General features: G+C 40.8%; 1 protein-coding gene across 1 annotated transcript; it reads right to left on the bottom strand.

The window, feature by feature from the left end:
* Window positions 1-318: 318 nt before the first annotated feature.
* Window positions 319-8,777, bottom strand: ankrd1a (ankyrin repeat domain 1a (cardiac muscle)). Its single transcript, XM_005937013.3, has 9 exons — window positions 8,619-8,777; window positions 6,300-6,485; window positions 5,400-5,528; window positions 5,008-5,115; window positions 4,794-4,892; window positions 4,592-4,690; window positions 4,270-4,368; window positions 3,763-3,861; window positions 319-3,071 (listed from the first exon to the last, which is right to left on the bottom strand). Exons 1-9 carry the CDS (start codon window positions 8,643-8,645, stop codon window positions 2,979-2,981), a joined length of 939 nt encoding a protein of 312 aa, XP_005937075.1. The 5' UTR covers window positions 8,646-8,777; the 3' UTR covers window positions 319-2,978.
* Between the last annotated feature and the right edge of the window lie 2,983 nt (window positions 8,778-11,760).

The following is an 11,760-nucleotide window of genomic DNA, read 5'->3' as shown; positions in this document are numbered from 1 at the left end:
AAACCTCTGAATACAATATCAATGCTGCAAATTCTATTATCAATGCAATGGTAATAATGATGATTATTTAACAATAGCAGTTTTAATTGTTTAATGATTTAGGATCATTTTAGGACCTTTTGGGTTTTTGATCATTTGGATATGGTAAAACTGAAACTGTTATTTTTATCTTAAGGTTAAAGGATTAAAGTGAACTGAATCCTGTGTTAAGGTTCAAAAATTGAGGAAGGAGAGTACAAACCACCATGGTCCAGAAGATCTTGGTCAAACGATTGACCAAAAGGTCCTAAAATGATCCTAAATCATTAAACAATTAAAACTGCTATTGTTAAATAATCATCATTATTACCATTGCATTGATAATAGAATTTGCAGCATTGATATTGTATTCAGAGGTTTAAACAGTGTGTGTGTGTTTTAGAAAGACTAAGTGCAGCAGGCTGACAGGAAGTTGCAGAGAGTTTGCAAAGTCTAGGTTCGATTATTACATATACGAGAGTGGTTTCTGTCTCTCTGTCTGGTTAGAGGTCAGGAGCTAGTCGGCGAGGTGAAACAGGGTGCAATTGTGGTTAACACACACCCACACACACAAACTCAGTTAGAGAGAATCATTTATAGGTGGAAGTTTAATCATGTTTTGCTTGGGGTTGCAAAAAGAGCAGTTTGTCGCAGAACTGCTGCTGAGGTGTCAAGATGACAAGAGAGCATCCGGCAGTAACAGGAAGTACCTGTTATGAAGATGGAAGACGATGTTCTTTTTAAACTATGTTAAAAGTCATTGTGGTTTTGATCTGATCTATATATAAAATGTATCTGTGACGTTGAAGGGGCGTCGTTAAATCAAGCCCGGATGCTATAAAAATCTGTGTATGCTTTGATTAAGTCGAAGATCAATTGCTGTCTGTGTACAGAATGGTCTTCCCACGCGTGTATTCATTAAAATCAATCGTTTGACCAAGATCTTCTGGACCATGGTGGTTTGTACTCTCCTTCCTCAATTTTTGAACCTTAACAGCTGCATTCATCACATATGAGCATTTAAGGGTGAATACATTTAAAGGTTTTAAACCAGCAGCTAATCAGACTGCCCCTTTCATTGTTCCCGTAAAGGCTAGTGACAACATAACCCAAAAATGGCTCCTACAGTGCCCCTCCCACTGAGCCCTTCTAGCATCAGCCAAAGGCTACCTGAAAAATGAGAGTATATTTTTGCTATCTGGACATAATTAGAACAACAGACTCAGTGCAAGTTAAACTGATCAATACTGTGTACAGCTCCAGTTCACAGTTTTTATGTGATTTTTGCACCTTATAAATGCTAATGTTCACTCACTATCAATGAAAGTAGCCTCACAATGGGGGTGTAAAGCCAACGTTTCTGAGTTCACAGGTAGAAAATCAAATGATTGCTTTAAAGTGTTTAATTAAATAAATACATTTTATTTTCAAATGTAAACAGCTATTTTTATACACATACACCTGTACAGACATGCAGCCTGTTAAAGTAATGCACAGGTTATATTTACTGCATCCTTCAATAAACAGCAAATTGCATTAAAAATCAGTCTTTTATTCATTACATCAAACAACAGAGAAAAAAAAGTTAATTTCATCTTTAAACACAAACGTAAAAACTTCCTCTTAACCAACAGTGACTGCTTCTCTCTCACAGTCGTATATTTTTTAAGAAATAAAAGAAACCAACTGAAATCAGAAAAGGGACCAAATTCTAAAACATCACCTTTTTTAAACCCCAAACAGAACTTTTTATTAAAAAAGAAAGAAAAGGGGAAAAATACGAACATAAAATGAGCTAAACGTATGTCAGTGTCGCTTAAACTGTATTTTAATGGCCAGTAGGTGGCGATTCCTTGGCTGTGTATAGAAGTCAGTTGATTTATTACCTCAGCGATGAGTTTCTGGCTTCAGTTCGAGGGAATACAACACGACGTTCATTTTGGAAACTATGGTCCCGTTTAAAGTATATTAAACAAAGAAGGATACGCTTTAGTGCTTTCAAAAACCCAAAGTGTGCAAGACCAAAACTTTAGCTGGGAGTTTGAAGTGGTCATTCACAAACCGCTGGACACTGCACAGTGGCCACATCCACGTTTTAAAACCACATAAAGACGTCCGAATTCAACAGAAATCAAATGTAAGTGGAGAGCTCTTCATCAACCTGACCAAAGCTCACTTTATCCTGCCTTATCTCTCATCTGCAAACACATAAGACCAAAGAACCTGTGAGACACACATCATTGTAGAAACGATGATGCTCACTGAGCTGCAGTGTTTTTACACGGTGCACGCTTCACCTTAAATCTGCACACAGCTCATCCAGCTGAACTACAAGCACATTTGCAAAAACTAAAACAGTCAAGTTATATTTGTTGCTTCCTAATAGACTCACAACATATAATTAGTTACTCTGACCGTTAAAATCAACAAACCAACTGCAACATAACTCAGTCACTCAGTTGTTAAACGTATCGAATCAAACAATCGAAGCTAATGAACCTGATACTGAATTGTCATTAATAAATAATTCACCTTCTCGCTGACTTTAACTCAGCTTTAAGGAAAAAGCACGTACTGTCGTCCGAGACATTGTCCAGCAATATTTGGCGATCAGTGAATCTATCAGTGCTAATAATGACATCATCTTGATTAGAATTCACATTGTCTCCTTCACTCTGGTCTCCATGGTGACCGTACATATGATACATTTATATTACAAGAGGAAAAAAAACCTCAGCAGGTCAAAGAAAAGTCGCTGAACTAGGATGACATCCATATAACGTCCATCAGCCCATTTCCTGAGGAACACGATATCTGTGAGTAGGAAAAAACAGCATCCGCACTCTGGAAAGCTTCTCGGGATAAACTGCAGTGTGCACTTGGCGGACCTCAGTGTGGGCAGGAAATCCTGTGGCTGATTTTCAGTTTGACTTCCTGTTTTTACTGAACTCTCTTGGCTTCTACTGATCCAGCTTCTCCTCGCTGAAGTTGCACAGGAGGCTCTTGGCTCCATTCTGCCATGAATACAATGTCTCCATTGGAGTTTTCCCATCCTGCAAGGGAAAAAGAAACAAAGAAACTTTGAATGTTCCTTTTCTGGTACTGGCCCTGCAGACAGGATGAACGCAGCACATGTTCTCACTAAACAAACAGATTATTCAACATAATATTTTTTAAGAAAAGCAGAGGTTTTGTCGACATCAGTCTACTTTAACTATGCACAAAGACACAAAGATTTTTGAGTGAAGTTTTGAGGGGCTTGATATGAAGCATTAGTTCAGGTGGGACGCAAACCAGGAAATCAGTCAGCGTACCCCGGCTAATGACTCGGCTGATACGCCCTCCAGCTGCTGAAACTCATAAGGAATGCAGGGAGGTAGGTAAGCTGTTGCTCAAATGCAACCCAGTTCTTTCCTTCAGGTTGTGTCTGATTTAAAGTCACTGACGGCTGTTCTTAAAGGGGCCAGACTCTTACTGCTGCTCTCGGTGCCTCCGGCTTTGAGGCAGATTAAAGAGCACGAAGATGCCAGAACAGAATCACACCTCTGAATATCCCTGCGTACAAAATTAGGTCCCTTCTTGTGACTGTGTGATCCTAATGGTAGAAAACGTCACATGCAAGGCTTGTGTTACGCTTTTCAAATCAGTGTAAACAATACAGGTGTGACAACACATGGAGTACGACATATTGTGTGTAGTTTCAAAAACCCAGTTGGCTCTCTGGAGGAGGCGTTGTGTACTTACAGAGTTCTTTGTGTTGAGACTGGCCCCGTACATCATCAACAGCTTGATCATTTTGAATCGGTTTATTCTCACAGCATCGTGCATGGGTGTGTCTCCGTCCTACAGCCGAGGAGGAAAACCCACATTTCAGCAGAGAATAAACTGAACACCTATTTTTATCATTTATCACGATCATCATCTTTTGGTTTGTGTAATTATGGATCGCTGGTGTCAGGACACGAGTGCTTAACTTATTAATGTGCCCCAAATTCAGGGTGAAATAGACCACAAGGAACAAGAACCCAGCAGCTGAGAAACAAACTAAAACTCTACGTTTTAGAAAAATGCAACGCTAAACATCCAGCTCCAAACAAACACAAATTCTTTTACAATGAGTTACCCATTGCAGGAGTGCCTGAAGCTGAATTGGCTTTATTATTTCATAGACTGTATATAAAGGATGGATGAAGCCGCTGTGACATCACCCTCTGTTTGCTGAAGTCCTGTTGCTTGTACTTTCGTGCTTACTCTGTCTTTGGCGTTCAGGTCTGCTCCACAGTGAATGAGGTGCTCGGCACAATCGCAGTGTCCTGTCCTCACAGCCACGTGCAGAGGAGTGCTGTGCAGCTGAGGAAGAGGATGAGGAGGAGAAGAAGAGGAGTTTATGTTCATGCACGAAGAAATTCTGAAAATCAAATGTCATGAAAATACTAAAGTAGAGTATTTTACGAAAGTATCTGGGCGAGTGCTGCTCACACCACTAGATGGAGCCAAAGTAATTTTCAAAATAAAGAACCGGCTGCAGCTGTTGTGACCTCGAGTAACCCTTCCTCGCAAGTCCTCCACCAACCTTGTCTCTGGAGGTGAACTTGGCTCCTCGATCCAGGAGGAGCTGCAAGGCCGGCAGGCTGCCTCCCCTGCAGGCCCAGTGGACCGCTGTGGCCTCCAGCTGAAAACACACACACGTGTTAGAACAATTCTGTGTGTGTGTGGAGGAAACATCACTAATAAAGAGGGTAAAAGAGAAGGTGTGACATATATAAAATGCTCACCTTGTCTTTTTTCTCCATAGCCGCTCCGGCCTCCAGAAGTCTTTGCATGACCTCCACGTGTCCTTTGAAAGAGGCTTTGTGCAGAGCTGTTCTCTGGAACTGGACGTTATACAGAAAAATAAGCTTCATACATGTAATTACTGTACATGACTTCAACATGCTAATTTTTGAGATTTTGACGTGCTGCAGGCAGACATCGCTGTGCCACACTCACATTGTCGCTTGCATCGGGGCTTCCTCCGTCAGACAGGTACTTCTCCACCACAGCCAGTTTGTTCTCCATGACTGCTGTGAGGAACAGCTCCTCGTCTACTGTCTCCGGCTGGAAAATGTGTGCAGAGAGACTTTAATTAAGAAACAGAGAAAAAGAAAGGTACGCCTCGGAGCATGCGGCAAGAGAAGCTGCTGCTGTTGCAGCTCTATTGCAGACTTTCATGCATCTTTGGTTCACGTCATTCAGCATCAGCACACATTTATGCAATGCCAGATTTTATTTACACTGCACCCTTTCTTGTCATCAAGGTTTAAAGTATTTCTGGTCAAATGCAAATTAATAATATTGAATTAAATCAAAATTTGGGAATTCATGAAAGTCAAAAACCTTACCACAGTCTCAGGCTCTGGCTCATCTTTCTTCAGGACCGGGCTCTTCCTCTCTCTCCGTTTCTTCCTCAGCTGCAGGATGTTGAACAGGTCGTCCACCGTCTCCAGCTTCAGTCTGCCGCTCCTATCCGTCTGACAGGTGGAAATAAGACAGAGGCCGTCAGCACGCAACAGTAAAAACCACAGACTTCATTTATTATTCAACTTCTACTGGTCTGTTTATTCACTGAATGATAATCAAATGCCAACATGAGCAGTTATAAGTTGTCATACTCCTGAATGCCTCCAGGTGGCAGCACAGATGAGGAGAAAACCAGTTAGATGGCTTCAAAATTCCTTCACCTCTGTGCTTGGATGAGATCATTTACCAGATTTAAGTGACGTCAGTCTGACTTATTACATAATCCTGAACCTGTAATTCTCTCTGCTGTGGCAAAAAGGAAACGCCTGAATTTAAACTGAAATTTGTCACCATTACTGCAAATATGACTAAAAGCACGTATTACACATGATACACAGCTCTAAAACTGACATATTTAAGTAGTTTTTACCTAGAGATGAGTAAGTTCTTCTGTTTAAGAATATCAAGTTTAAATAATGTCACATTTTATTGAATTAGCACAAAAAATAATTGTATTCATTCTCACGCTGGTCATCCACACATGTATCTGATAACACTTGAATATTGTGATATACTCATTTTATTTGATGCATTATTGTCACTCCTATTTTATTTTAAGTAATGAGACTTTCCTGTAACTATCATTGCTGCTGCAGGTGGTGATTGCACCTGCAGAGTCACAGCTGGTGTAACATAATCATATTGACATGTTTATGTACAGCTGTCAGTAAAATAATACTTCTCAGTGTAACCTGTCATCGCACTGTAGCTGCTGCTCTTACATTGAGAGCTGCCACGCTGACTTCCTCCTGTTCGCTGCCGCTGTCACTCTCCTCCGACAGACGCCCGCCGACCCCCAGCTCCCCGTGGGATCTGCGATCATCCCGCTTCTCCTGATTGACGGCCGCCTCGTACACGCCCCCCTGAAAGTCATCTGCCTCTATGCCCTCTGACCTCTTACCGGTCACCTGCAGGAAGAAGGAGAGGCGGAGACGTCGTGAGGTGGTTTTGTGGTAGTTTGATAACTGTTATATATCCAACAGCTGAAAGGCCAAAGTCTGAATGGTGCCTTTTGCAGAAAAACACCAAGAAAACCTTCCTGATGAATAGATTTGCAGTGTGAAGCACAGACTGATGCACTGAGCTTTGGCTTTGCTGCTGCAGAGTCAAACGCTTGCACCCCTCAGCACAGCTAAGGCCTGCTGCAAACAGAGGAATGTAAACACACCACAGCGTCAACGCATTAACACACGCTCACTCAACTCTTTAATGAGCCACAACTGTTCCATTCAAATCACTCATGTAGTCATTTACACAGCTTGTAGTCCATGCATCACTCTAACAATGACTGCTGAAGGAAACAAAGGGATGTTCAAGTCTAATGCACAGCAACAAACACGGCTGAGACTGAGCTAACCTCTCTGGTACCTCATCATTAAACCACTTTTACCTCCAGTGTGCTTTTATCCTGGAAAGTATACTGAGTGAATTTAATGGATTTAAAAGTTAAATCCTGCGTTTGGAGTTAAAGGCAGTCAGGTTGTGTGCAGAGACAATTCATCACATTTTAAACTGCTTTAGTCAAACAAGTGCAGAGCACAGAATTGAGAAAATCCCATTCATGTCTTCTTTGTTTTTATATATACTTCAATAACTATTCATGGTGATATGCTGTCACAGATGTGAAGGAAACCTCCAATACACGTGCGATTAGAGACGTTTCAGATTCATTGTTGAAAATACGTTTTAAGACATTTTAGCTGCTTCATCATCTGGTTTGTAACTGAATTAAAAATGAATATTTACTTGTACTTTCTTTGTTACAAGCAGAAGGGACATGTCCCCGCCAATAATTTGGTGCAGCGGTGCAGAAAGAGTTAAATCACGTTCTCTACTGGAGTCCTCCGTCATGTGACAAATATGGCCAATGTGATTGGCTGTGCCTTTCAGGGAGCTCTGTTTAGTTTTAGCAGCGGCAACCCTGAGCTGCGAGGAGGAGAGGAGGACGGCAGCAAAGAGGAAGAACCTGGATGTAAGAAAGTATTTTTCAAAGAAACCTGTAACTCACTTAAAGTCAAGTTCACTCATATAATGTGTCCGTCATAATAACGTTACAGACTATGCTAGGCCGTACATGCCAACCCTCCCGATTTTTCCGGGAGAATCCCGAATTTCAGTGCCCCTCCCGAAAATCTCCCAGAGCCACCATTCTCCCCAATTTCTCCCGATTTTCCACCCGGACAACAAAATTGAAAAACCATATCCCAGCCTGGCCCAGCCAATTCCAGTGTCCAATAATGGCTACTATTACTGCAGCTACTTAGTTTTAATATTACTCTTATTACTCTTTCTGGGTCGCAAAATAAACTTTTAACAGATTTTCAGGCGAGAATGTAGCTGAGTAAACTTTGTTGAGTACTTAAAGTCATATTCTTTTATTGTCATGACTGTATTTGAAGCTATTTTTATTTTTGTATGATACCTGATTTATATGGAATATGACTGAAGTAAACTAAAGTCTAAAATACTTAGTCAGTCATTTGTTTAATAGTAATTTAACATTATATATTTCACATGTAAAACTATGAATTGTAATTTTAAACGGTTTAAAAGCAGGTAGAATAGCATATGTAGGCAAGTATGTTTCTCCTTTTGTTATGAAGAAGCAAAAACAGAAAAAAGAAACAGGGCAGGGTTTGGTGAATCATCCGTCCCCACCAACGTCAAAACCAAATCTAGGCCCTTGCATTGTGCAAAATCACAATCAAAGAGCCTTACATGGGAAATTAAAGATGCTACAACTGCGGTCCAGGTTCTAGTATTTTGCTTCAGGTTGACTGGCTTCTTGTTTTTAACTCTTGCTGCACACAACAACAGATATTTATACTCTTTACTTTTGTGCATTCAAAATCACTTCTTTTTGGTTCCATTCCATACAAAAATGGTTTAATTTAAATAATATTTAGGAATTAGTTAAAGAAATGTGACAATAAGGAACAAAAATCTATTTGATTTCTCATTTTCAAATGAAGTTTCTTGCCTGTTCTTCTTTCCTCGCACTGCTTCTCTCTGTTACAGTTGCACACATCAGCACATCTTACCAGTTCTTCAACGCTGAGCAGTCCCATTCTTCTCCTTGATGGTTTCACTGTGCCGTGGGTACCTGGAGGTGGATTTTAGTCCACAGATCCTCTGGTCTGATGCTCAGTATGTCCGTCTGTCTGTCTCTTTGCCTGCAGCTGGAGCCTCGGCTTCTTATATAGCTTTGCTAAACTGCCGGTCCGTCACTGAGCTCAGATTACATCACTGTCCTCATGTGCTCATGTGGCATTCTCAGAGTTATCAGCGCTGCCCCCCTCCCCTCCTCCACCCTCATATCCATACTCAACCCGTCCCACCCCGAGTGCTGCCCACTTTGGGCTGATCCTGGCACGTCTGTGTCACCGAGCAAAGATGGAGATGAGCTTTGAGGAGTTACTCTGCACAAAATGCTGATGCTGAGTGTTCTGAAAATTGTTTGAACCAGTCACATGCATTCTTGTAAACATAAAGATATAAGACTCTGAAATCTTGAAAGTGCAAAATCTTTATCACCCCCTCCTGCTCTTTGCTTGAATCTTTCCTTGTTTTCTATCAGTTATCCCTGATTTGTCTTCATACATCTACATTCTTTTCAGCAACTTCACGTCCTGCCTTTGTGTTTAGCAGATGAGCCCTCATTAACATAATTAGCTCCTAAAAAGTTGAAGTTCAGGCTGGAATGAGTCTCTGCGCAGTGTTACCTCACTACGGTGAGAATCCATGCGTCTCACTGTGGCAGTAACCCGGTGTATCATGGAACAAATGCCAAAGAGCCCAAACTCTCTTGGATGCTTTGAGGAAACAGCAGCGTCAGGCAGTCTGGGAATAAATACAAGCTCTTTGCATGTTTGGCCTTTGACCTGCTGTCTGCTCTTTGGTACTTTTGATCTTGACCTCACCTTCGTCTCCTCCTTTTTAAAACAGATATTGTGACCTTATCCTCTGACTGAGTCTCTGTGTCCTTCCTGCTGATACAGACTGATATGTTTCCTGTTCTGCAGGTGAGTCTGATCGCAGCACACAGACATATTAAAACTGCCTCATGAACCTCTGAAAGTTGTATAAACTTTTGCTATTTTGTGCCAAAATACAAGGTATAAATTTTACTATTTCCTTCAACTTTATCTTTCAAGTGACCAAAACGTGTGAGCTGAAACTTTCTAAAATGTAAACCTTTAATGTCCTTTAACCTCTGCAGGGCTAATAAAACAGGTATATAAAGGTTTAAAATGTATTGTTCTATTTGTCTGTTATTATAAAAAGTTAAATGCTGAGTGATTCATCCTCTCGACCACAGATGATCTTTGACAGTATCTGGCTGGGCCTGTGGTCATAGAAATGCAGTGACATCACCGCGAGGAGACAGGTTCACTGTGGATGGGGAATAAATAGTCACACTTTCAATCATCTTCTCACTGTAGCTCAGCCAATCAGGCATCAAAGTCAAAGGTCAACAGACTGACTGACAGTCGGCGACGGGTAACATCATGTCAGGTGTTCTTTGACTTGCTGGTAAATGAGGTCAACTTGCATAGTACACATATTGCACAGAGCGACGTACAGTACATGCTATGGCAGTGATGACACCTCATCTGACTGCATGCTGCATGAGATCACAGTCCACCAATCAGAAGCCAGAAAATGAAGACGTCATGAGAAGTAACGCATGAAACAAGAAACCCAAAAGTAAAAGTCACTGAATCCATCGACAGCTTGTCTAAAGGATTTCATTTCAGTGCTGACATTTAAATTTCTGAAGAAGAAGCCGAGTAACAATTAAATATTAAATGATGTGGTGCTCACCTGCTTTTATTTAAACTCAAACTGCTGTTGAGTCTATTAAGAATAATAAAGTGCCCACTATTCTACCATCTTAACATCTACACTGTTGTTAGTTAAAATTGTTCTTCATAACTTTAAATGCATATAGAATAATATGTCTGTTATGCAATCATGTATCTCATGATTCTCATACTAATTATTGTGTCACTAAATGGTCAACCATTACAGTCTTTATATAACTGAATTTGATAAAAGGCTTTGTTACTTTGTCCGTTGCTAAATTTTACAGAAGAATTACTGACTTTGTTTTGAAAATGTTCTTAAACACATCAATTGTCTTGTTACGGCTGGCAGGCAGGATTAGGACTCAAACAAAAAGCTTGAACTGGAAAAGGCAGTTTTATTTGCTATGACGGAAACTAGAAGACACAGAGCTAGATGTTTTCAGGCGCCACACAGACAACCCACAGCAATGAGGGAGTACAACTCAACAACAGACAGGAATACACAGGGATCAAATACACAAGGGAATAACGAGGGAATTGGAAACAGGAGTCATGCACACCTGGGACTAATAACGAGATGGGGAGGAAGCAAAACTGATTGCACTGAACATAGGAAAAGGAACTGTCAAAATAAAACAGGAAACATGAAGCTTTCACAAAGACGCAGAGACATGACTGACAAGGTGAACATGAAGGGAAGGCACAGTGATGGAAAACTAGAGACTACAAACTAAGCATAGAACACAAGGAGAACATGAAAAACATTAAATCAAAGAATATTAATTAATTTCTTTACCTTTTATTTTCCGTTATGATGCTGATGTTAGAAGCTGTTTTCTTTTTAGGTTGTTTTTGGTTAACTCTGCTCCAGCAGTGTTTATTCATGAACACTGTCCCTGTTCAAAATAACCAAAATAAAAGAATACTGTAGGCGATACTTTTTTTAATGAATCCATCCTGATGTCACACAGTTACAGGTGTAGCTGCTTTGAATGAAAAGCTTAGGCCAGGGATGGAGTGGCCCAGAATGATCTGAATAATTAAAGCTGATAGTGTTTACCAACATAATAATACAAAACATGTTAATTTCTCCCACCAACTACCCTTAGTGGGGTTTGCTTAATTGATAACTGTAAATTGACCAGGTGTGAACACGAGTGAGAGTGGGTGTCTGCGTCAGTCCTGACAGACTGGACACCTGTCCAGGGTGTACCTGTCCCCGCCACTCGCCCTACGGCAGCTGGGATGCTGAATTGGATCAGCAGAACAGGAAGGACAGATGGATGTTAATTTTTCTGCATGAAGAAATTTGTCTAACACATTAGAAACGATGTCATTCTACAGTCCCGTTTACATCCTCCTATCCTCCTGTTTC

This window comes from Haplochromis burtoni, unplaced genomic scaffold (genome assembly GCF_018398535.1).
Source record: "Haplochromis burtoni strain Fernald_Lab_line unplaced genomic scaffold, NCSU_Asbu1 Contig_214, whole genome shotgun sequence".
In the NCBI taxonomy this organism is placed as follows: domain Eukaryota; kingdom Metazoa; phylum Chordata; class Actinopteri; order Cichliformes; family Cichlidae; genus Haplochromis; species Haplochromis burtoni.
Note: the sequence above shows the minus strand (reverse complement) of the source record. Positions and strands in the feature narration are given on the sequence as shown.